The 21023-nt window shown below is 39.9% G+C and overlaps 1 protein-coding gene across 2 annotated transcripts; it reads left to right on the top strand.

The window, feature by feature from the left end:
• The first annotated feature begins 254 nt into the window (after positions 1–254).
• KLF5 (KLF transcription factor 5) lies at positions 255–17900 on the top strand. 2 transcript variants are annotated; one of them, XM_067714000.1, is made up of 4 exons: positions 255–834; positions 3198–4071; positions 5067–5126; positions 16081–17900. In XM_067714000.1, exons 1-4 carry the CDS (start codon positions 583–585, stop codon positions 16257–16259), a joined length of 1365 nt encoding a protein of 454 aa, XP_067570101.1. In that variant the 5' UTR covers positions 255–582; the 3' UTR covers positions 16260–17900. The 2 variants fall into 2 exon arrangements, with proteins under 2 accessions (XP_067570101.1, XP_067570102.1); XM_067714001.1 differs by lacking the exon at positions 255–834 and adding an exon at positions 947–1081.
• Positions 17901–21023: the final 3123 nt, after the last annotated feature.

Here is a 21023-nt window from a genome sequence, read left to right as displayed (position 1 = left end):
CCAGCCCAATCTGTCACAGAAGTTGTGTACAAACTGCGCGGCTGCCCTGCGCGCGAAGCTCGTGGCCCGAGAGGGGTGCGGTCCGCCCGGCGGAGGCGGAGCTCTGGGCAAGCTTCTCCTTTCTCATAGGCTAGTCGCTCCGGCCCGGCCGGCCTCGGGGCCTCGGGATTCGCCGGAGCGCTGCCAGTCTCGCCGCTGGGCCCCGCCCCCCAAGAGTTGGGTAAAATAGAGGCGGGCGTCAAGTGTCAGTAGTCGCGGGGCAGGTACGCGCGCTAGCAGCTCGCTCGGGGACACCGGCCGTGGCGGGAGCGGGCTCCGGGGGAGCGAGGGAGCGTGGCGGGGCGGGGCGGGAGAAAGTGGTCGCCGGGAGGACATCGGCGTTCACGCGAGGCGGAGCGGAAGAGTTTGGGTTTTCGTGCGCGCCTTCAAAAACCGCGCCTGGTGTGAGTTGAAGGGTCCACCCGGAGCCTACCCTCCTCCGCCCGCCGCCCCGCGCCGAGCTCGCCGGCCCGAGTCAGCGTGGGCGACGTGGGAAGCTCGCTCAACCCGCACCCCGCGCCCGGAGCCGACCCCCGAGTTCCCATGGCTACGCGGGTGCTGACCATGAGCGCCCGCCTGGGACCTATGCCCCAGCCGCCGCCCCCGCAGGACGAGCCCGTGTTCGCTCAGCTCAAGCCCGTGCTGGGCGCAGCGAACCCGGCCCGCGACGCGGCGCTCTTCCCCGGTGACGAGCTGAAGCATTCGCATCACCACCCGCAGGCGCAGCCCGCGCCACCACAGCCGGCGCCGCCGCCCGCCGCCGGCCCGAGACTGCCAGCCGAGGAGCTGGTCCAGGTAGGAAGAGCTGCTCCCTCCCTCCGCCTCCCTCCCGGGACTCGGGCGTGTCCCGCCGCTGCGACGCGCGGGCGACAGGGGCCGCTCCAGGCTGGGGCGCGCGTCGGGGCGCACCGCGGCCCGGGTCTGGGGGGCAGCCCCGCCCTGCCCTCCTGGCCGGGCACTCGCTTTTCGCCGGGAGAAGGTGGGGGTACCTGAAGGGGAGGGTCCAAGGGGAATCTGCCCTGGCGGCTCTGTCCGGGAAAGGGTAAGGAGGGAACTGGTGCTCACACGCACCTTAGTTGTTTTTCTTCCACTCGGGGGATGAAACCTCGTACCTCACGCCCTACTTCGCTTCGATTCCGCGTGTCCTCTTAATCCCGCCTCCTGCCGCTGCCCCGGCCTTGGACTCTCCCCCTACCCACCCCCGTCCCACGCCGTCCCGGGTTCAGTGGAAACGCAAATCAGGGTGCTGTAGGGAGGCCCCTCGGGGTGCTAGTTTCATATCCCTTGGTGCAACCTGCTTTAGACGCTATCGTAGGGCTGCCTTTGGGAAACGGGAGTTGGGAAAGCTAAGGTGGTGTTGGAGCGCTTATTTTTCCTTAAAAAGAAAGAAAGAAAGACCGGGGGTTGTTGGTTTCTTCATGTGCGTGTAAATTTCCTCTTGGAGCCTCGATGAAAGCTGGCAGTTGGCTTTTACACTTGCCCGGCAGCCGAATTAGAGCAACCGCCTGTTTCTTTCGCCCACGCAGGGAGTCATATAGCCCAGAAAAAACTTCCCGGGACTTTTAGCCTGTCCCAAGGAAAAAAAAAAAAAAAATTGGAAACATACCCACATGCAAACAGCTGGAAGAGCTAAAATCAGAAACCACTAACCACCATGGGAGTGAAGTGCACGAAAGGGTTTAGTTCGGTTTATTTCAAGACGCCTCATTTAATAGCCCCTTGGTACACTGTGTATTTGCTCCCCAGCTTCTGCTCCGGGAGGTCTGCGAGTGTCGCAGTGCTGTGAAAGGGCAGTGGCATTTGTCAGAGAAGTGACTCACAAGACCAGAGCGTTAATTTTTATTTTTAAATCGTGTCTATGCGGGAGACACGGTCTGTATCCACACCGAATGATTCGGGGTCTGATTTGAAACACTTGAAATTAAGTAGTAGCAGAAAATGACTGTATTCACTGGTTAGGATACCGTGGTTGATCGTTCTATGAGCATCTAGTTTGGGGTGTTTTGTGTGTGTTTGTGGGGTTTTTTTCTGTTGAAATTTCCTTTCAGTGTAAAAAATTGTAGAAGTTTATGTTATACCAGGAAAAACGATAGCTGGAAAAGACGACCAGTTACAAGCTGGGTTGTGTCCTAAAAAAAAAAAAAATCACCATTTTAAAATGATTTGGTTATTTGTCAGTTTGCTGCTTAGAAGACACAAGAGGATAAGGTTGAGCTTTTTACAGAGTGAGGGGGAATGTAGCATTGGCCCACTGAGGAGCACACGATAAATCTTTGGCTGATGACTGTGCTGGCGACAGGCAGCCTATCCCCACCCACGGGCCCCTTAGCACCACTCTACCAAGGGAATGGTTTTCCCCTAGGTAATTAAAGATCTGTTTTAGATAGGGATATGAATAGGAACATTTCATTATCATATTAACCAATTACAGAATCTGCTGATTAAAATCAACGTTTAGATCAAATGGTGAAGGGTGAAGTTGGTTTGTTCTTTTCAGTGGATACTATGTTTTGCTCAAGACATTGTATTTAAGTTTCCACTGAACTATAAAATGGAAAAGGCACTGAAATAGCCAAGGAATATGTTTTATATTAAATATTTTAGCAATATCTACCCAAGCAAAAAAAAAAAAAAAAAAAAGAGAGAGAGAGAAATGTTTCAATATTATGGTTAAGGTTTGCTGGGTTTTTTTTTTCTTTCTGTTTTAAACACTGAATTTACCTGTATGACATAAACAGAATCAAGGTAATTTGGCCATATTACAATAATGTATTTCAGCTGCAAACTTAAATGTAATGGGGCAGGGAACCCTGCTTGTACGTGAGTGATGATAAAGTATATTTTATTATTGCATCAGAAAGGAATATTTTTTCTGTTTGCTTCCTTTTTCTTCTTGGTTTGTCTCTTTCACTTTTTATCTGGGGTTGATTGGGGGCTATTTTACCAAATACTTGTTAAACACAGTTTCGTAAGTTTTTGGTGAACCATTTTGTTACACAATTGACAAATAAACCAGATATGTTTATAAGCAACACTTAGGAGTTTGCCTTAGTACTTTTCATAAGGATTGTTGGGGGGAATTTTTAGTAAGCACAGTTTGTCCTTCCTGAGATGATGAATTGGGTGGATTATACATGTTTGTATCTCTTCTTTTTTAGACAAGATGTGAAATGGAGAAGTATCTGACACCTCAACTTCCTCCAGTTTCTATAATTCCAGAGCATAAAAAGTATAGACGAGACAGTGCCTCAGTCGTAGACCAGTTCTTCACTGACAGTGAAGGGTTACCTTACAGTATCAACATGAACGTCTTCCTCCCCGACATCACTCACCTGAGAACTGGCCTCTACAAATCCCAGAGACCGTGCGTAACACACATCAAGACAGAACCTGTTACCATTTTCAGCCACCAGAGTGAAACGACAGCCCCTCCTCCGGCCCCGACCCAGGCCCTCCCTGAGTTCACCAGTATATTCAGCTCCCACCAGACCGCAGCTCCAGAGGTGAACAATATTTTCATCAAACAAGAACTTCCTACACCAGACCTTCATCTTTCTGTCCCTCCCCAGCAGGGCCACCTGTACCAGCTCCTGAATACACCGGATCTAGATATGCCCAGTTCTACAAACCAGACAGCAGTGATGGACAGTCTTAATGTTTCAGTGTCGGCCGCCATGGTGGGTCTTAACACTCACACCTCTGCCGTCCCGCAGACTGCCATGAAGCAATTCCAGAGCATGCCCCCTTGCACATACCCCATGCCAAGTCAGTTTCTTTCCCAGCAGGCCACTTACTTCCCCCCGTCACCACCAAGCTCAGAGCCTGGAAGTCCAGATAGACAAGCAGAGATGCTCCAGAATTTAACCCCACCTCCATCCTATGCTGCTACAATTGCTTCTAAACTGGCAATTCATAATCCAAATTTACCTGCCACCCTGCCAGTTACTTCGCAAAACATCCAGCCTGTCAGATACAATAGAAGGAGTAACCCCGATTTGGAGAAACGACGCATCCACTACTGCGATTATCCGGGTATGTGATCCTACCTGGTTGAAGCATCGATATGTGTATTTAGTGTGTGTTTGTGTGTGCCTTTTTACACGGGAGAGTAGTGCTTGACAATAAAAAAAAAAAATTCACCTACTCTGTTCTTGTCGCATCCCAGTCTCTGTGCCTTACCCAAGTTTGTAACCATTTAGTTACCTAGTGTTTATGTGATGTGTTAAAAAGTCTGGAATATTTGGAAAAAAAGATTACTTTGGACTTTTTTCTCTTTAATATTATATACCTTAGAGTCTTGCTACATTTTCTTTGTTTACTGTAGCAATCTAAATTGGAGTTGTTAATTCTACATTAAGTTCTCTGAAAAGGGATTACTTAAGTAAGGTAGGGGAAAATAAGGGGTGGGAATGAAGAGTAGGTTGCTACAAGACAGAACTATCTACAGAATAGATTTCAAGGTTGGTTCTGATAGCATGTGAACATACGCTCATTCTTGAATGAGATACGTGGCCCAAAATATAAACTGATGACGGTTATGAATATATCTATAAGTTGCTGGCATAAGCTAGTTTATGATTAATACAGGGTTTAATTTATTATACATGATATGGCATGACATACTAAATGAAAAAACAAGAAATGTGGGAGTACAGAAAATTGCAGTCATCTTGGATAATGGTTTAACATTGTCAGCTCTAGAGCCATTAAAATTTTTTAAATCACTGAAGTATGTGTTACTAGTTAGTATAAAGCACCTACTGGTATAAGCACACATTTCCCATTTGTAGCTTGCCTTGATTGCCTGCTCTCTTTATGCTAAAGTGATACATAAAGCAAATCACATTATACCTTTAATCAGGTAGTAGGGGAGTATGCTTTAAGACATCTCTTAAAATTGAAGTTTCAAATACCTCCTTGTGTGAGAGATTTCTTCTTTAAAGCCAGATTTTAAACACCGAGTCATCAAATGTAAAGATTGCAAAAGGATCTCCAGAATGACACGCTGTTCTTCTCCTTTATTTTAGGCTGCACAAAAGTTTATACAAAATCTTCTCATTTAAAAGCTCATCTGAGGACTCATACTGGTATGTTAATTTTCTTGTTAATTCTGTGAGTTTTGTAAACAGTGTTAAGTGGTATTCATCCTTTAAAAGCCAACACGTGGTTTGATCTCTTCTTTCTTCTTTCAACTTTTACTTTTTTAATGGCCTACCTTTTCAGCACTGGCCTGGCTCAAAATTCAGTTCAGTGAAAAAGTTTGGTTCCAGGAAGGCTGACGTTCCCTCACAAAGGCCTTGCCCTGTCACCTCACGTAGAATTAATTGCTCGCAAACATAAACAACGAAGTTTACTAATGGATTTTAAAACTTTAATGGCACTGCTATTCCTATCTTGAAGGAAAAAATGTAACTCATTTTCTCCCTCCGCAGCAAATCAGTTGGCTTCTATAAAACTATATCAAACACTAAAACCTTTTCTATTTAGCATGTAAAGCATAACTGCTGAATACATTATCTTTAGTTTCACCTTAACCTAAAATATCTGCGTTTAGCATGTTTTCCATGCTTGGTGAAAGGTAGGGTCGAAATTGCAGAGTATTAAAATCAGGCAAAACTGGGGTCCTGGTTTAAAAGTTACTCTACATCCTACCCCAGCCCGTATTTTATACATCGGAGAGACTTTATCTTTATTCTAGCTTATATCTCATCCGTGTTTAACATGTTTAGCCCCTATAATTTTGTGAATACATATCTTGTCAGATCTATACAATCATTTAAAAATGCTTTTTCATTTTAAAACTTTACATCAGAACTCATTTGAGGACGAAACGAGGTGGCAAGCTGTAAAAGCCTCCAAGTACCCAAAGTATTTGCAAATATATAGGTGGTTACTGTTCGTGATTTTCTTAAAAGGATAGCTCTAAAGGGAGGAACCTATACAAAGTGATGTTTTGTTTTTTTTCTCTCAGTAAATGCAGCTTTAACCTAAAGTTCAGAGAATAAGTTTGCTAATAAAAGCAATGACCTAGCAAAATGTTTTATTCCATCATTGCTATGGAAACCAAAGTATTCAACAGTTCCTTTGAATGGGTTGTTGGATTAGTCTGAGGACTTGAATCTCCCCAGGCTGGATGTTACTATGGAAATTGAGTTTTGATAAATGAAACAGTTATCTCTTAACTGCTGCATTAAAAAGTAAAAGCCTTTGAACAAAGGTCAGTGCTGAGATCGAGCTCTAAGAGGAATATGGCTGCAGACATTTTGTATGCACGTTAGGAAGTATTACTTGATATCGCAATGATAAACACTACTTCTTCAAACCTGAATAGTGTTGGTGACAACGTGGTAGGTTCCAGGGCTTTCTGAGCAATTGCTTCTAAAGAAAAGACATCTCATGTATTTATCAGTGAAACCAATGGGTTAATCCGGCCCAAAGTTTTTAGATAGAGACAGATTGATTATGTAAAAGGAAAGATCCTACCTCAGCAGCCCAAAGTAGAAGTTATATTTATAGTTAAACAAACAGCCATTAAGCATATAAACTCAACCTGAAGTTTTCAGAATACATATGACAAGGCCATGAAAACATTCCCTATAGAAATACTAAACTATCCTTTATGTGTTATATATTAAGGAAACATTGAAAATGGGTTTTTACTTGAATTTTGATTAAGGAGAAGAGGAAATAACTTCAAAACTTCTGAACGATTGTTTTATTTTCCTTTGAAAGTCCTTGAAACAGGAGATAGAAAGAAGAGAACACGTTTCTCCTGAGGTTAAAGTCTCCTAATAAAAGAGGAGGGCGATACTATATAACGATGTAATCAACTGCTTATTGCAGGGATGTAGTCAGAGCATATCTAAGTGGCCTTGCAACCCCTGTCAGGGTTTAGTGCTCTGAATGCTTATACCTAGGAGTCTGGAACTTGACCTGCTGGCAGAGAAATTTAATAGTGGGTTGTCTTAACAATGCTCGTACTTAAAAAAAAAAACAAAAAACAACTAAAAAGAAGATGTAGTCCTAGTTTGGGTCCCATGCATCGACTTTTTCACCAGATCATAAATGTGTGGCCATCGACATCTGATGAGTGAGACCCTGTAATCCAGTTTAATAAAGTTTTGTTTGATAGCCTTTCAGATGCCTTGGGGAGGGTTTGTAGCAGACTTGTTCATCTGGCTAAACCCGTTCTTGGGTAATCATAGAGCATTGAGGTTGTTTTCTCCTCATTTCTAGTTTCTAGACAATGCCTTTGAAAATTACCTGTGCTCTCTCATTGCATCCTCCCCTCCCTGCCTGTTGTTTTTTAATGAATGTATCTGAAGCCAGCAAAGACTTTTTTCTTCTTCTTCTTCCTTTAAAGGCCCAGGTATTTCTAAGTAACTGCTCTCATGTATTAGATTTTTGTTTTCTTTCTCTCTCCCGCCCACCCCCTTCCCACCTCCCCTGACAATTTGTTAGGGGACTTTAAAAACAATTTATATGGGAAGGTCGATCTTGTTTTTGATATCAAAAATAAAAAATGACTTTTGAAATGATTGCCATTTGGCAGGCAGAATGTGAAGGACCCTAGGATTTCTTTGGAATATAATTGTGATTGCTTTAAAATGTCAAGTTACCTTATGTTTTAAAAACGATTTAAGCAATTAAAACAGCCTATGCCTGAGTTCTATTTAATTGCATATTCTGGATTTTTAGATTGCAAATGCTTCTTGACTTAAAAATTGAACCTAAGGAAATAGTCCTTCCAAAAGAAGACCTTTTTAAAAATATTTGGGATGAAAGAGTAGAAAATAATCAGTTTCTTGAACCAGAAGTCTCATAGCATTCAAGTTTTTCTAAGTTTATACACTTCGATTTCTTTATTCAGAAAGAATATGCAAATAATAAAAAGTTCTATATATGGGTAGACAGAATACCTGAAACGGATGTTTCCTCTTTTCTAGGGAAAAAACTATTTCACTTAAAAACATGCTACATCTTTATATACATGTGGTACCATACTTGTAAGCCTATACGGGTACCCTTAAACGTGTGTAGGGGTGTTTGTGTGTTATTTGTAGTGTGTGTATATACATGTCATGCCTCTGGTTAGAAATAATTATGGCTGCTTCTAGGCAACAGTGTCAAGAAGTGTATATTTACAAATAAAATTATTTGCACTCTTAACACCATTTAAATTCGAACATTCTACTGAAATTTGTGTAAGCCTCATGATGTGTACAAGGGGCTTTACCCATTGCCATCATTTGAAAGCTGCTCCCAAGCACCTTTTTAAAAAAGAGATTCACATACCATTCTGCCCTTACAAATCAAGGTGACTGTTAAACTGATTCATAAATCAAAAAGAATATTCTGCTGCAACCAGCAGTATAGTTGTTTCTGCTCATACATCTTACTGTCTTTAATTTCGTAGTGAAGATTTTAAAAACTTCTGAGCACAGGCTTGGGGCCAAAATATAGGAAAAAGTTAAGACTATATATAACAAAGAAAAATTTGCAAGAAATTGAAAACATTTCTCATCATCTGATACTGGTTTCATGAGTGTGGAAATTTCTTTGAAAATTGTGTTTACACATTAGTAAAAAGTACTTACTTTCCAAAGAAAGAGTTCTGAAGAAGTAAATAGTGAACTCTGAATACAGATGTTTGAAATCTGAGTAGTTTTAGTCACATGTATGGCTGTGCACTTAACCCTAGAGTATATACTAAAGCAGTTGGGAAAAGCGGGTATGGTAACATTTTAAGGTCCTTTGTCAGCTGTCTGGAGCCGGGCAGAAAACGAGCATCTGTGCAGAATCTGAGCAGCACACGCACTGGGCTCCAGTATCCCTTAGACCCAGACTCTGCACGGGCTGCCACGTGGGGACTAAATGACCCCAGAACGCCCTGCCATGGGTTGACAAGAAAAGGACCATTGGAAACACCCCACAGAAGAAAATGGAAACATAAATAACATAACAACACAAAATGGACTGTGGGTGAAGCACTGTCCTGTTAGAATCTCACAGTGAGCCGTATTTGGGATTCCTTGTTTAAGAAAGAATTTCACAGTAAGCCTTGCAAAGATTTTGAGCCCAAGCCTACTTGTAAAGAGACTAAATTCCTACGTTCTGCCTTACTTGCTCTGTAGAACACTTTCTTTTCTAATGACATTTATATTAAGATGTTACCATGTATACTTTAAAATACAGAACCTCTGCTAGAGAGTTATTGCTAAGCATTGATTTTAGTTTCAGTTTGGGTACTAAAGAATCCTTAGGTATAAATTCCTGTCTAGTTCCTTGCTCTACACTTATTATCCATTAAATATATTAGGTATGGATTTTTATTTTAAAATACTGACCGTGTTGATAATAAAGGTATTTTGATTTGTAACACTTCCCCACAAATAGAAAACATTCATAATGTTCTGAGCATGAGTTACTCCTTTTGTGGAACTGTGGGAAGTGGTAAAACACTTAAAAAATATAGGAAGGACTTCATTTCCTTAAAAGATGATTTAGAGCTAAAATCAGCGTATGATTGTATATATGGCCTTAGTGGAGATCATGCAGTTTGGATCTAGAGATCAATATTGGTTAAATGTGTAACCTGTGTTATCTGTAGAGGCGAAGAAGTTTTGCAGCATGAAATTATTTAGTGCTCAGTGATTTTTTTGAGTCTATATTTGAAAACTGTGCAGGAAAAAGTATCACATTTAGCCTGTGTTATATGTTACTAGTTAAACATTCTTAAATTATTTTTGTTTGCAGCTTTGAAATTTATTTTCTATATTGACAATTTCAAGTTAATGTAAACAAAAAAAATAGTGGCTTAAAGAGATTCTCTGGTTCAGACCCCTGGAAAGGTATTTAGGAGCGTGAAAGCTTAGAAACAATTTCTTTTTAATGACTCACTGGGAAGATTAAACTTTGCTTTTGGGACTTGTTCTTTCACCCGAAAAACATTTACATAGGAAATTGATTAAACGTTATTTTGAGATGATAAAGCTTATGGAAGGTTAAGAAGTATAATTTGATTAAGTAAACGTTTTTGACTGATCTTGTGGAGGATCCAAAGAGAATCTCTTCTTCTGTTTTTATAAATTAGTGGGAGAAGGTGGTTCATAGATGGATTAAATAGAATTGCTGAAGTTGAGACAGAAACAGTTAGCTGTGAAGGTAGTGAGAATGTAGTTTTTTTTTAAAGTAATGGTTTAATCACCAAAGGTTTTTACTTTGGCAGATATTTTTAGCTCTATAGAAAGTAATAGTTGTTGACTTGATGAGCTACGTCTTTTCAGGTGAAAGATTAGAAACAAAGTAATGTCCTACTTCAGTAAGTGTCTCTGTAGCAGCATTCCTATTCTGTCAGCCTGTATTATTTATATTCAAGGATCTTTAACAACTCTGATTAAGGGTGAGTTACTCTTTTAGAAGTACACCATAGGTAGCTTTCATAAAAAACATCGGGGCCAAAGAACATACTTTTGACTACTTTATAAATATAAACCTTTAAGAGTTGGGAAGAATCTGCAGGTCAAGGTAACCACGTTAAGTGCAAATTAAAGGAAAGGATATCTAGTACTCATTCAGTGCTAGAAAAATGAAAACAGAATTTTTCTGGTTTGGTTAAAAAGGAGAAGGTAAAATATTTCACCAAGACTTTGCTTTTTTTAAAAAAAAATTTGGTTTGGGCTCTTATTACAAGAAGGTGAATCTGAATGTTGTCTTTTTGTCAGGAGACTCAGGAATTGGTATTTCATTAACACTATCAATGATAGAGGATGTTTTTGTCCAGAACCCCTAGGAGAAGTAGCAGAGAGGAGCTTAGGTGCCTAGAGATTGGTCCTGCTGGGGTAGAGATATCCTGTCACCCAGGATATCACACCCACCCCTGTCCCCTTCAGGTGTAGCAGTTCCCTGGCTGCCTTTGGCCAGCACTAGGGGCTCCACAACTGCTTGGTTTTCACCAAATCCAGTCCAGTTCTGGAAAAGAAAGCTCATTTACATAGTTGATTTATCCTTGGACAACTTCAGGATGGATAATCAACTGATTCTGAACATGTCCTTCGGAAGAGGCTAAAAAGTACGGTTCTTGCCTAAATGTACCTTTAATCAGATTACACTCAGTGGTCCTCAGCAAAACAGAACCAGGCAAAGCCCTGCTGCCGGTGGGTTCGTAGAAAAAAAAGACACAATATGGTGGCCTCACACTAGATGCTTCCCTGTCTCTTATACCTTCCCTCCTTTTCGTGAATGAAAATTCCCAAGTTGGTCAGCCTTGGGCCAAACGTGATTAACCAAAGGTGCATGAGGAGAAGTGAGGCAATAGAAGACAGTCTCTGCCTTTGAGGAACTTTCATGGCTAGTTAAGGAGGCAAAATACAGCTATTTGAAGCCTTCATTCAGCAATATCTGTGCCAGTGTAAATCAGTCATTTAAATCACATTTAAGTGATGATGGGGATATAGAGAAGTGGAATGATTTCTCTTGGACTGTTCAGAGGTTTTCTAGAAGGAATCAGGTGAGTCCGATTTTAAAGATACACAGGGAGAAAGAAGGGAATTTCTTAATATATCCTTTTAATTAGCCTCCTTAAAGTGAGTACGTTATTGACAGGGATACTATATCTAGTAAACATTAGGTGCATTTTGCAAATACTGGCAATACAGATCTTTGAAATGAACTGCCTACCCTTCTGTTGCCAGGTGTAGGAGATGTTCTGCAATGACCTTTAATAAAAAGATTTTTAATGGAAAATTACTGACATAGATATATAGAAATATGAATTAATGAGCCCAAATCATCTTGCTTTATCTTTTTTAAGATACCTAACATTTCCCTATGAGTTTATTTAATCTTGGATTAAAGCTTCTTTTTTTTTATCCTTTTACTAGAATGTATACTGTTTCAGCTCTAAATTCCTTAAGTCGCTAATGATGGGAAAGATCTAATTATTCTTGAATTGCATGAAAATATTTTCCTCCTGAAATAAGAGCCCATTTTGAGCATCAAGGACTCAAATTCTAAGAATTAAGCTTAAGTATTGACTATTGAAATAATTTTATTCCACTTTAACAGTCAGAATAGAATATGGATGTTAAGCTCTTTGAGGCCAGAGACCAAGTCTTATTCGTTGTGTTTTGCAAGTCGCTTGGTACAGGTTACACTCATCAGTACAGGTTATACTCTCCTTTACTAAACATTGACTTGAATTTTGATGATTTTGGGCCTCTGTCAAACGTAATTGATTGGATTTATTTTTTAGCCATCAGGAAGGAAACCAGGTACACAAATGTGCTGTAACAAAAACGTTACCTAAAATAACTATTGTAAGATAAATATTGCCATCTGTGATATTTTTCTTTTGTTAGAAGAATCTGTGTAGAACATTCTAGGGAAAGGCCTTGGTGTGAGTCTATTGAGTATGTTCAGCAGAGCAGAGAAACTTTTCCCATTCTATTGTGGTAGATTCAAAAGTCATTTCTTAATCTATTCAGCAGAAGAAAAAACATCACTAAAGACTTTTCAAATACTTTACAGACATGTTCTGCTAACCCACTGAAGTTCCTTTAGCCTGGGGTAAAAGAGAGCCGTCATTAGGTGATATTTGGGGATTGTCAGTCCCAGCATAGAACAGCTCTCAGGACTCCACAGGTCCTGAAAAGCAGGTCTCCGCCCAGCCAGGGATGGCTCAGTCGGAGTGTGTCCTGTGCTTCAGACCGTCTGTGATTTCAGGCCTGCTCTCAGTCCATTAAGCTAGTCATTAACTGAGCTTCACAAGTGGCTTCAGAATCTTTAAATAGAGGTGAACAATATCTTTGTGTTGCTTAAGTCATTCATATAGAGCGTGTATTAGTGTTTGCTAATGGAGGATGTAGGCAGGACATTGAGGAAAAGTGGCAGGCCAGGCTTCTGAACGTGGAGCTCATCATTTTGCTTCTGACTCCTGGAGGTGTTGTGAGGATAAATGAGATACAAGTACCTGAGTTGGGAGTATGTGCTCAGTGTCTGCTTCTGCCTACTCCCTTCTTCTACTGGTAATGTTTTTGCTTAACATTAATTGACTTAATCAGTATGGACCCATATGTATGTGTAACTTAACAATTTTTTAAAAGATCAGGGATTTCTAGTAAAATAGTCCTAGTAATTTTAAAAGAGAATGAGAAAGTACATACTTTATTTGAGATAATTGAAGCTTGTTTTACATGCTGTACAAATTTGTCACTTTTTTTTTCTTTTTGCCTTTGGAAAGTTTCACATTAACAGCATGAGAACTTAAAAATACAGTTGATGTTGAAAGAGCTTAACTAAATATTTTAAATTGGTGGTATTGGAAAGAGATTCTGTAAAAATCCAATTAAACTTTTGAAAGCTCTATCTTGTTGAAATAACTTAAAGGAAGTTAGTTTGGTTTCCCAGAAGTACTATGCATAGTGTTTCTGGCTGAGGAAGAAAGGCCTGAATCTGCTATTTGGCCAAAAATTGGGTACCAGTTTCCTCTACAATGTTTTACTTGAGCCGTGTTGACACTTGAACAAATCCCGTAGAAACTGCCTCAAGTGGGGAATAGTTGTCGTCCTTGCTTTTATGGTGAAGCCCTGGCCCCATAACTAACGTCCAGACAGTGGTAGTATTCTTGGCTGAATAATCTATAGATACATATAAATTGAGAGCAAAACCCCAAATGTTTTAGGAATTTTCATGGCTACCGTTTTTCAACCAATCAGTAAAGTAAACTTTTAAAAATACTGATGCAGTTTATTGCTTCCTAGCCAGTAAAAATAGTGAACAAAAAGAGTCTAGTGTCCCTTGTTTCTTAAATAAACTTTGAAAATTCAGTTCTCTTGCCATTTAATTATTCAATTCAAAAGACTAGAATGACTTCTTTTAAATTTGGGGCACTTTAGGAATTTTTTTCCTTGCCTCAGACATCAGAAATAACTTTCTCTTCCCATTAAATGACAGTAAAGTATTTAACCAACATGTTTGTTTTTGTGATTTATTTTTCACGGGGAACAAAAACAAACACTTGTGTGCAAAAGGTTAATTTTTTCTGTTTGATTTACATCGACAAGAGTGATAGCTACATTTACAACTGGCATTAAGACGTTTCTATGTATTAAACAGATTACATGTGAATATAAGTGAAAGAAAAGTGGTTTATTTCTTGTTACTCAAAAGGTTTAAGTATATTAGCTTAAATTCTTTGAATTTACTCTGAGGGGGGAAAAAAACATTTCAGGTATTGAGGTGTGCATTTTTTTTAAATGGAGCAGTAGGAACCTAAAAGGGACTTAAAAACACAAAAAATATCTGTGTCTTGGCTCAGAGGCAGAGGAGAGGAGAGGCAAAGGGTGGCTAAGGGGTGCACACCACAGGAGTTGAAAGGAAATCTCCTGGGAAGTAACTGGTACAAGATTCAGAGGGCTGCTCTGGCCCTTCCATCTTTGTCCTTAATGGGATTTTGTTCAGGTGTCAAGAGTGGTTATCAGGACAGCAAAAATACATTAACCACGAGCTGTGGAAATCTCAGTTGATGTGAACAATGTCTTTTAAAATTTGGACTCAGTTGAGTAATCTTACAACTTCCTGAATATGATCCTGCTAAATCAGGCAGAAAGGTAGTTGGATTTCATTGTGGTACTGAGTAACCAGTGTTCAAAGCACCTCTTCCCTTGCAGAAGAAAACGTTTTAAGGAATTTAGGAGTTTGGCTACTCAGAGTTTTAAAATGCTATCCATATAAAACTCAGCAGTAAGCCAGCAGTACTTTAATGTGCAGATTGACTTCACAAGCTCTCATCTTAAACAAACTCATGGAAAATCATAACAAAATAAAGCAAAAATATAGGAACTACAAGTGAATGCTCAGTGAGAAGTTCTTAGGTTTGGGGATTTATTTAGAGGAATACATGATCTTAATTAAATAGAACTAATCAATTCTAAAACTGGGAGTTACGACTGCCTTATAAATAGCAAGTAGTTTTTTTTTTTTCCAAAAGTGACATTAATTTTATTTGTATATCAAAAATATGCAATGATGCAGGGTAATTGCATGAAGTCAGAAGCTGGTCTGGAGTGAAGGGTAGCAAAGGCCTTTGCCAGACCATCCGGGAGTTTCTTTGGGTGCCACTATAGGCAGAATCCTTTTGGGCTGCCAATACTGAGTAGTTTTGAAAGATTAGCAACCAGCAAACTTTAGACAACATTAAGAAAAATACAGATTGCAAGGGATAGGGCAGCGGCTCAGATATCAATTCACCATTTAAGTGAAGAGAGCTGTGAAAGAACAGGAAGATTGAATTAGAGGCTTTTCTATGTTACACATACAAGCTCCATGAGGTCAGGCATTTTTGTTTTATCCTAAGCATTCAGGACGGTGCCTGGCATATAATATGCATTTGGCACGTCGTTGATGAAGTGAATTTTGCTTTTTGGCTCAATGCATTGCAGAGGAAAATTAAATGCATTTATCAGCAAATGTTAGAATTGTTGTGGCTGTTTCATGACCCTTCACCAAAGTGAAGTTATCGGTACCAGACTTTCTGATTTGGTTGAGGAATTATTAAATGGCAAATGCATAAAGCTTTAGCACCATTCAACTTTACTCTTTTTCCAGCTTTGGTTTGCTTCAGTCTGAAAAATGGGAAGGTGTGTACGTATGTGTACTGGAGTGAATTTCAAAGAGCCAGTGCCCAGTAGTCCATGTTGGAAAGCCATGTGTTCAAGCAAACTGGCTTACGTGCTGGACGTTCCAGTGTGGCTAATTCAGAAACTTTTAGGACCACTTTGTTGAAGTAAAGGATCTCAGTTGTGGTCCATTAAGTTTATAGTATTGATGGACAGAATACTTTTTCTCTCTGTAATTAAGTGCTCTTCTGCAAAACAGTGACTCTCTGTGCTAGATGACTCGAGGGGTTTTTAGTTCATCAAGGAATTCGCACACTTCCCTCCTCGGAGCATGAGTTTGAGAGAAACGCCTTAGCAGGCAGTACTGCCTGTGTCCGTGTTCCGAGTCATCCCTTCACCTCCTCCTCTTGGTCCCTTGGCGCAGGTGAGAAGCCGTACAAGTGCACCTGGGAAGGCTGCGACTGGAGGTTCGCGCGCTCGGACGAGCTGACCCGACACTACCGCAAGCACACGGGGGCCAAGCCCTTCCAGTGCGGCGTGTGCAACCGCAGCTTCTCCCGCTCGGACCACCTGGCCCTGCACATGAAGAGGCACCAGAACTGAGCTGCCGCTGCCGCCACCCGCATATCGCCTGCCGCCGCTCCTCCGCTCGCTTGGCAAAATTCTAATCTACAAACTTAACTATATAGAGAAAGATGAAAACGAAAACAAAAGACTGGAAATGTATATTTTGTATATTTGAGAAAACAGGGAATACATTGTATTAATACCAAAGTGTTTGGTCCTTTTCAGAATCTGGAATGCTTGCTGTAACCTGGCTTCACCCAGGCAGATGCCAATCATCTCAGACAGGCAGCCTCACCTCAGTGCGGATTGGGCGTGCAGGGTGTGTTTGCAGTGTTCTTCCCAAAGCACCACCGTTTAATGTGACAGTGTTTAGTAAACAAGTCAGTTGGCAGGCACAGGAAGTCGGCTGGATTGTGTGTCAAGATTTTACTTGACATCAGAGGAGTTTTTTTCAATACTAGGTAATTCTCTAGAGGTGCGCAGCATACCTGGCAATTCCAAATAGCCATTGAACAAACTTTTTTTTTTTTTTTTAAATATGAGTTGCCTATATTTGCTCTTCGAAATTTTGTAAATATGCAAATCAGCTTTATAGGTTTATTACATGTTTTCTAAGATTCTTTTGGGGAAAAATCATAAATAATTCTTTTGAAAATAACCATGAATACATTGACAGTTAGAACCTGTGGTAAGATACCTTTTAAAACCTTACCAAATTCATTTCTCTAGGGGGAAGAGATAATAATCATTCAAATGAACTTCAAAAGCAGATTTCATGCACTGATTAAAATCAGATTGTTTATTTTAAATATGAGCGACATTTTGTATGAATTGTGAACTCGAGCTAAAAGACAGTTAACAATATTCAAAAATTAAACCTCTTACAACAAGCTGAACAGTATCATTTTTTAAAAAGATGGACTTACGTAGTTTTCACATGGCAATGTTGAGTTTATGATGTAGTTTTTCGTATATGGAAACATGGAATTTATGATGCAGGTTTCATATATCGAGATGTTTGCTCGTGCAGTACAGTTGGTTAAATGCCAGTTTATGTCGACTTTGCATGTAATATACAGTGAGACACAGTAATTTTACCTAAATTACAGTGCAGTTTAGTTAATCTATTGTTAATACTGACTCAGTGTCTGCCTTTAATTATAAATGACATGTTGAAAACTTAAGGAAGTAAGTGCTACACATATGCAATATAAAATAGTAATGTGACACTGATGCTGTCAACCAAAGGGCAGAATGAATAAGCAAAATGCCAAAAGCGGTCTTAATTGAAATGAAAATTTAATTTTGTTTTTAAAATATTGTTTATCTTTATTTATTTTGTGGTAATATAGTAAATTTTTTAGAAAATTTTCATAACTTGATAAATTATAGTTTTGTTTGTTAGAAAAGTTGCTCTTAAAAACGTGTAAATAGATGACAAACGGTGTAAATATTTTGTAAGAGGCTTCAAAATGTTTATACGTGGAAACATACCTACATGGAAAGCATAAGTTGGTTGCTGTTTTGCTTCTTTTTCCCTCTTATTTTTGTATTGTGGTCATTTCCTATGCAAATAATGGAGCAAACAGCTGTATAGTTGTAGAATTTTTTGAGAGAATGAGATGTTTATATATATAAATGACAAATTTTTTTGGAAAATAAAAAGTGCCTAAAAGATTCATGTTGTGCCTTCCTTCTTCCCCTACCATAGCAAAAACAATGAACAAATTCCTTTCTCATAGCTATATAAAAGGGTCTGTTTTATGTGGGCAGTTAATAAGAAAACAATTCCCACTTTGAACCAGTATCTACTTTTGTTTAAGACAAAAGAGAGGAATTTGTTTTTACAATATCGGAGGTATAAAGGGAGGCATACTTCATGAATGCTGATTTCTTTAGCCCCCTCTCTGGTCATTACACAGACACATATTGACTTTACCTTTTCAAGATCATTAGTTGAAGACACTGTGGAGCTAACTTGTATATAGCCTAGTTTTGTCAGAGGTAAACAAAACAAGAATTGGGGTTTTAACTTTTTTTTCCTTTTTAAAAGAGAAAGGGAATTTCCAGGTGGTCCAGTGGTTAGGACTCCACCCTTCCACTGCAGGGGCCCCGGTTGGGGCCTGGGTTCGATCGCTGGTTGGGAAACTAAGATCCCGCAAACCGAGCGGTATGGCCAAAAAAAAAAAAAAAAAACACTGAGATGATTTTAACCACTAGCAACAGTACACCTTGGTTTCTAATGCTATCTCCAATAAAAAGAGCCAAGAGTTGCTCCTCGGAGAAATGGCTGATTCTGGGACTAGGGTAGGAAGCATACAAGGGTGCCTGGAGCATCTTACAGCAATGAGAAGTAAGCAATTAAAAAAAAATTCCAGGACTTCTCTGGTGGTCCAGTGGGTAAGACTCTGCGCTCCCAATGCAGGGGGCCTGGGTTTGATCCCTGGTCAGGGAACGAGATCCCCCGTGCTGCAACTAAGAGTCCACATGCTGCAACTAAGACCCGGCACAGCCTAAATAAATGTTAAAAAAAAAAAATTCCTACAGTGATGCTAGAATGTCAGAGCAACAATATAAAATAGGATTGGATTATAACCCAAAGTATAAAATACCCGTGAGTTCATGCTAATATAAATGAGTGAAAATATAGGAAAGAGGTCTGCAGAAGAATTCCAAACAGTTTTTGTAGATCCTCCACCCTCAGAGATAGAACATAAGTCCCCGCTCACTTTAAGTGCAGGTTGCACGAAGTGACTTTATTCCAAAGAGTACAATATGGCCAGGAGGGGAGGTAGGATCATTTTACACTTAGAGAAGCCTGCCAGACACCCTCAGCAGGTGATCAAGGTCCTCGTCAACAGCATAAGTCATGTTCATAGTGTATACTCTTGGTTTGATGTTATGAAAATGGAACTTTGCCTTGTGGTCTTCCTCCTAAAAACACATAAGCCCAGTCTAATGGTGAGAAAGACATTGGACATCCCTGTTGAGGGACATCATACAAAATATCTAACCAGTAGTCAAAACTCCAGGTTATGAGAAACAAAAATGTGAGAAGCTGTCACAGCCAGGAGAAGCCTAAGGAGACGTGACCAAGTGTAATGTAAACGAAATAGGATTCTGGAACAGAGAAAGGACGTTAGGGGAAAACTGAGGCAATCTGAATAAAGTATGGAATAGAGGAAACGGGGGGTGGGGTATACGGGAACTCTGTATTATCTTTTTAGTAGTAGTTTGATAAATCTAAAGTTTAGAGCATCTTTATTCCTGTCCTGCCCCTAGCAATTATACTCCAATAAAGACATTAAAATAGATAAAGTTTAGAGCAGAAGTTAGAGTGAAAGTTTAAAGTTTAGAGTGAAGGAAAAGAATCAGTATCACTATTATATATTTTCAATAAGTGGGAAAATCCCTGATGGGAAAACAAAGTGAAATTGCAGTTAATAATTTGGCATCGTAAGTTTATTCAGCCTCTCTCATTATTGGACCCCTCATTCTTCCCTGTCATTCAAGTAACAGCTAGCTCAAGAATACCACACATCCGTTCCCTAGGCAGAACCTCATTTTTCCATGGGTGAAAAACATAATTTCTTTGCCTTAAATTTATTTCTAGACATTGAGATAGAAAGTGAGGCTACCAGGTTTCTGAAGCAAAGACAACTCTATGTCTAATGACAAATAAGAGGTGGGTCAGTATTCAGCTGATAATTGTAAGAATTAAGTTTTCTTGTGCGTAGAAACCTTCACTCTTGCTTTGGTTCCCGCCACTTAATTGTATTCAGCTCCCTAACACTTCAGTACCATTTTACTCCAGATTACAGAGCACAGCTGTTTCTAGTCTGTCTCCCTTTCTTTATTCTCCTTTCCTCCCTTTTGTAGGCTGCCCTTTCTCCTCTCTTGCCAGCTACCTGTTCACGTCCTTGTCTGCCACAGCTCAGTTCAGATCCTCAGTGGAACTTCTTTTGCATTTGGAGACATTATGACACTTCAGCATTTGAATATTTTCCAACTTCTATCATATATGTTTTTCCTCCTCAGATTGTCAGCTCCTTGGAAGAAACACCACTTCTCAGATTGCCTTCGTATTTCTGCTCTTTTTGATTGATAAAGCAGATGTCAAAAATAACTTTACGGTGCTGTGTGAATTGGCTTAAGCCCTGCAGGGGTTGAATCCGTCTGATGTTCACCAAATTTCCTCTTCATGTTGCCCTGTTGATACAGCATTGGTGCTGGATTCTTGATAAGGTGTGTGACTGAAACTGTGATTATAAGGTGAGCAAGCAGATAATACCTTGTGAATTTTCAAACATTGTGAGTGAACTTTCAAAGGGAAAATTATTTTACACCATTGTGCCTAACACTTTCAAAGCTGCAAGCAGTTTATTTACTGATCATTAGCATATCCATTAAATAAATATCTGCAGTCAAACATAGTCTGACCAGTCTTTTGGTAAACAAGCTACCCCGTCTAGACAAAAATTGATGACACCAGCTTCCAATTAGCCAGAACACAATGATGTGATTTGATGTTAAGTTAGTAATGCTCTGAGTTTTAACTATCTTCAGTTAGTTTTTTATTCTCCCTTCCACTCCTTGCCCAAGTTATCTTATTTTCTGTTTTGCTTCATTTTGTTGTTTCATTCTTACGTTGCAGCTTGTGTTAAGTGCATCACTTCATGGCATCCAATTAGAGAATCCTTAGATAAGCATGACTTGGCCTGCCTACATAAAAATGTTCTTTAAAATCTAGCTAGATTCCTTTTCCTATCTGCAACTAAGCCCACCAGAGCTCTTTGGATT

This window comes from Pseudorca crassidens, chromosome 18 (assembly GCF_039906515.1).
Source record: "Pseudorca crassidens isolate mPseCra1 chromosome 18, mPseCra1.hap1, whole genome shotgun sequence".
NCBI lineage: Eukaryota > Metazoa > Chordata > Mammalia > Artiodactyla > Delphinidae > Pseudorca > Pseudorca crassidens.
This window is presented reverse-complemented; position numbering and strand designations above follow the sequence as displayed.

Coding starts and splice junctions, on each gene's coding strand:
- KLF5 (XM_067714000.1), top strand. CDS start 583: ATGGCTACGCGGGTGCTGACCATGAGCGCCCGCCTGGGACCTATGCCC. Junction 835..3,197: donor CAGCCGAGGAGCTGGTCCAG/GTAGGAAGAGCT, acceptor CTTCTTTTTTAG/ACAAGATGTGAAATGGAGAA. Junction 4,072..5,066: donor CCACTACTGCGATTATCCGG/GTATGTGATCCT, acceptor CCTTTATTTTAG/GCTGCACAAAAGTTTATACA.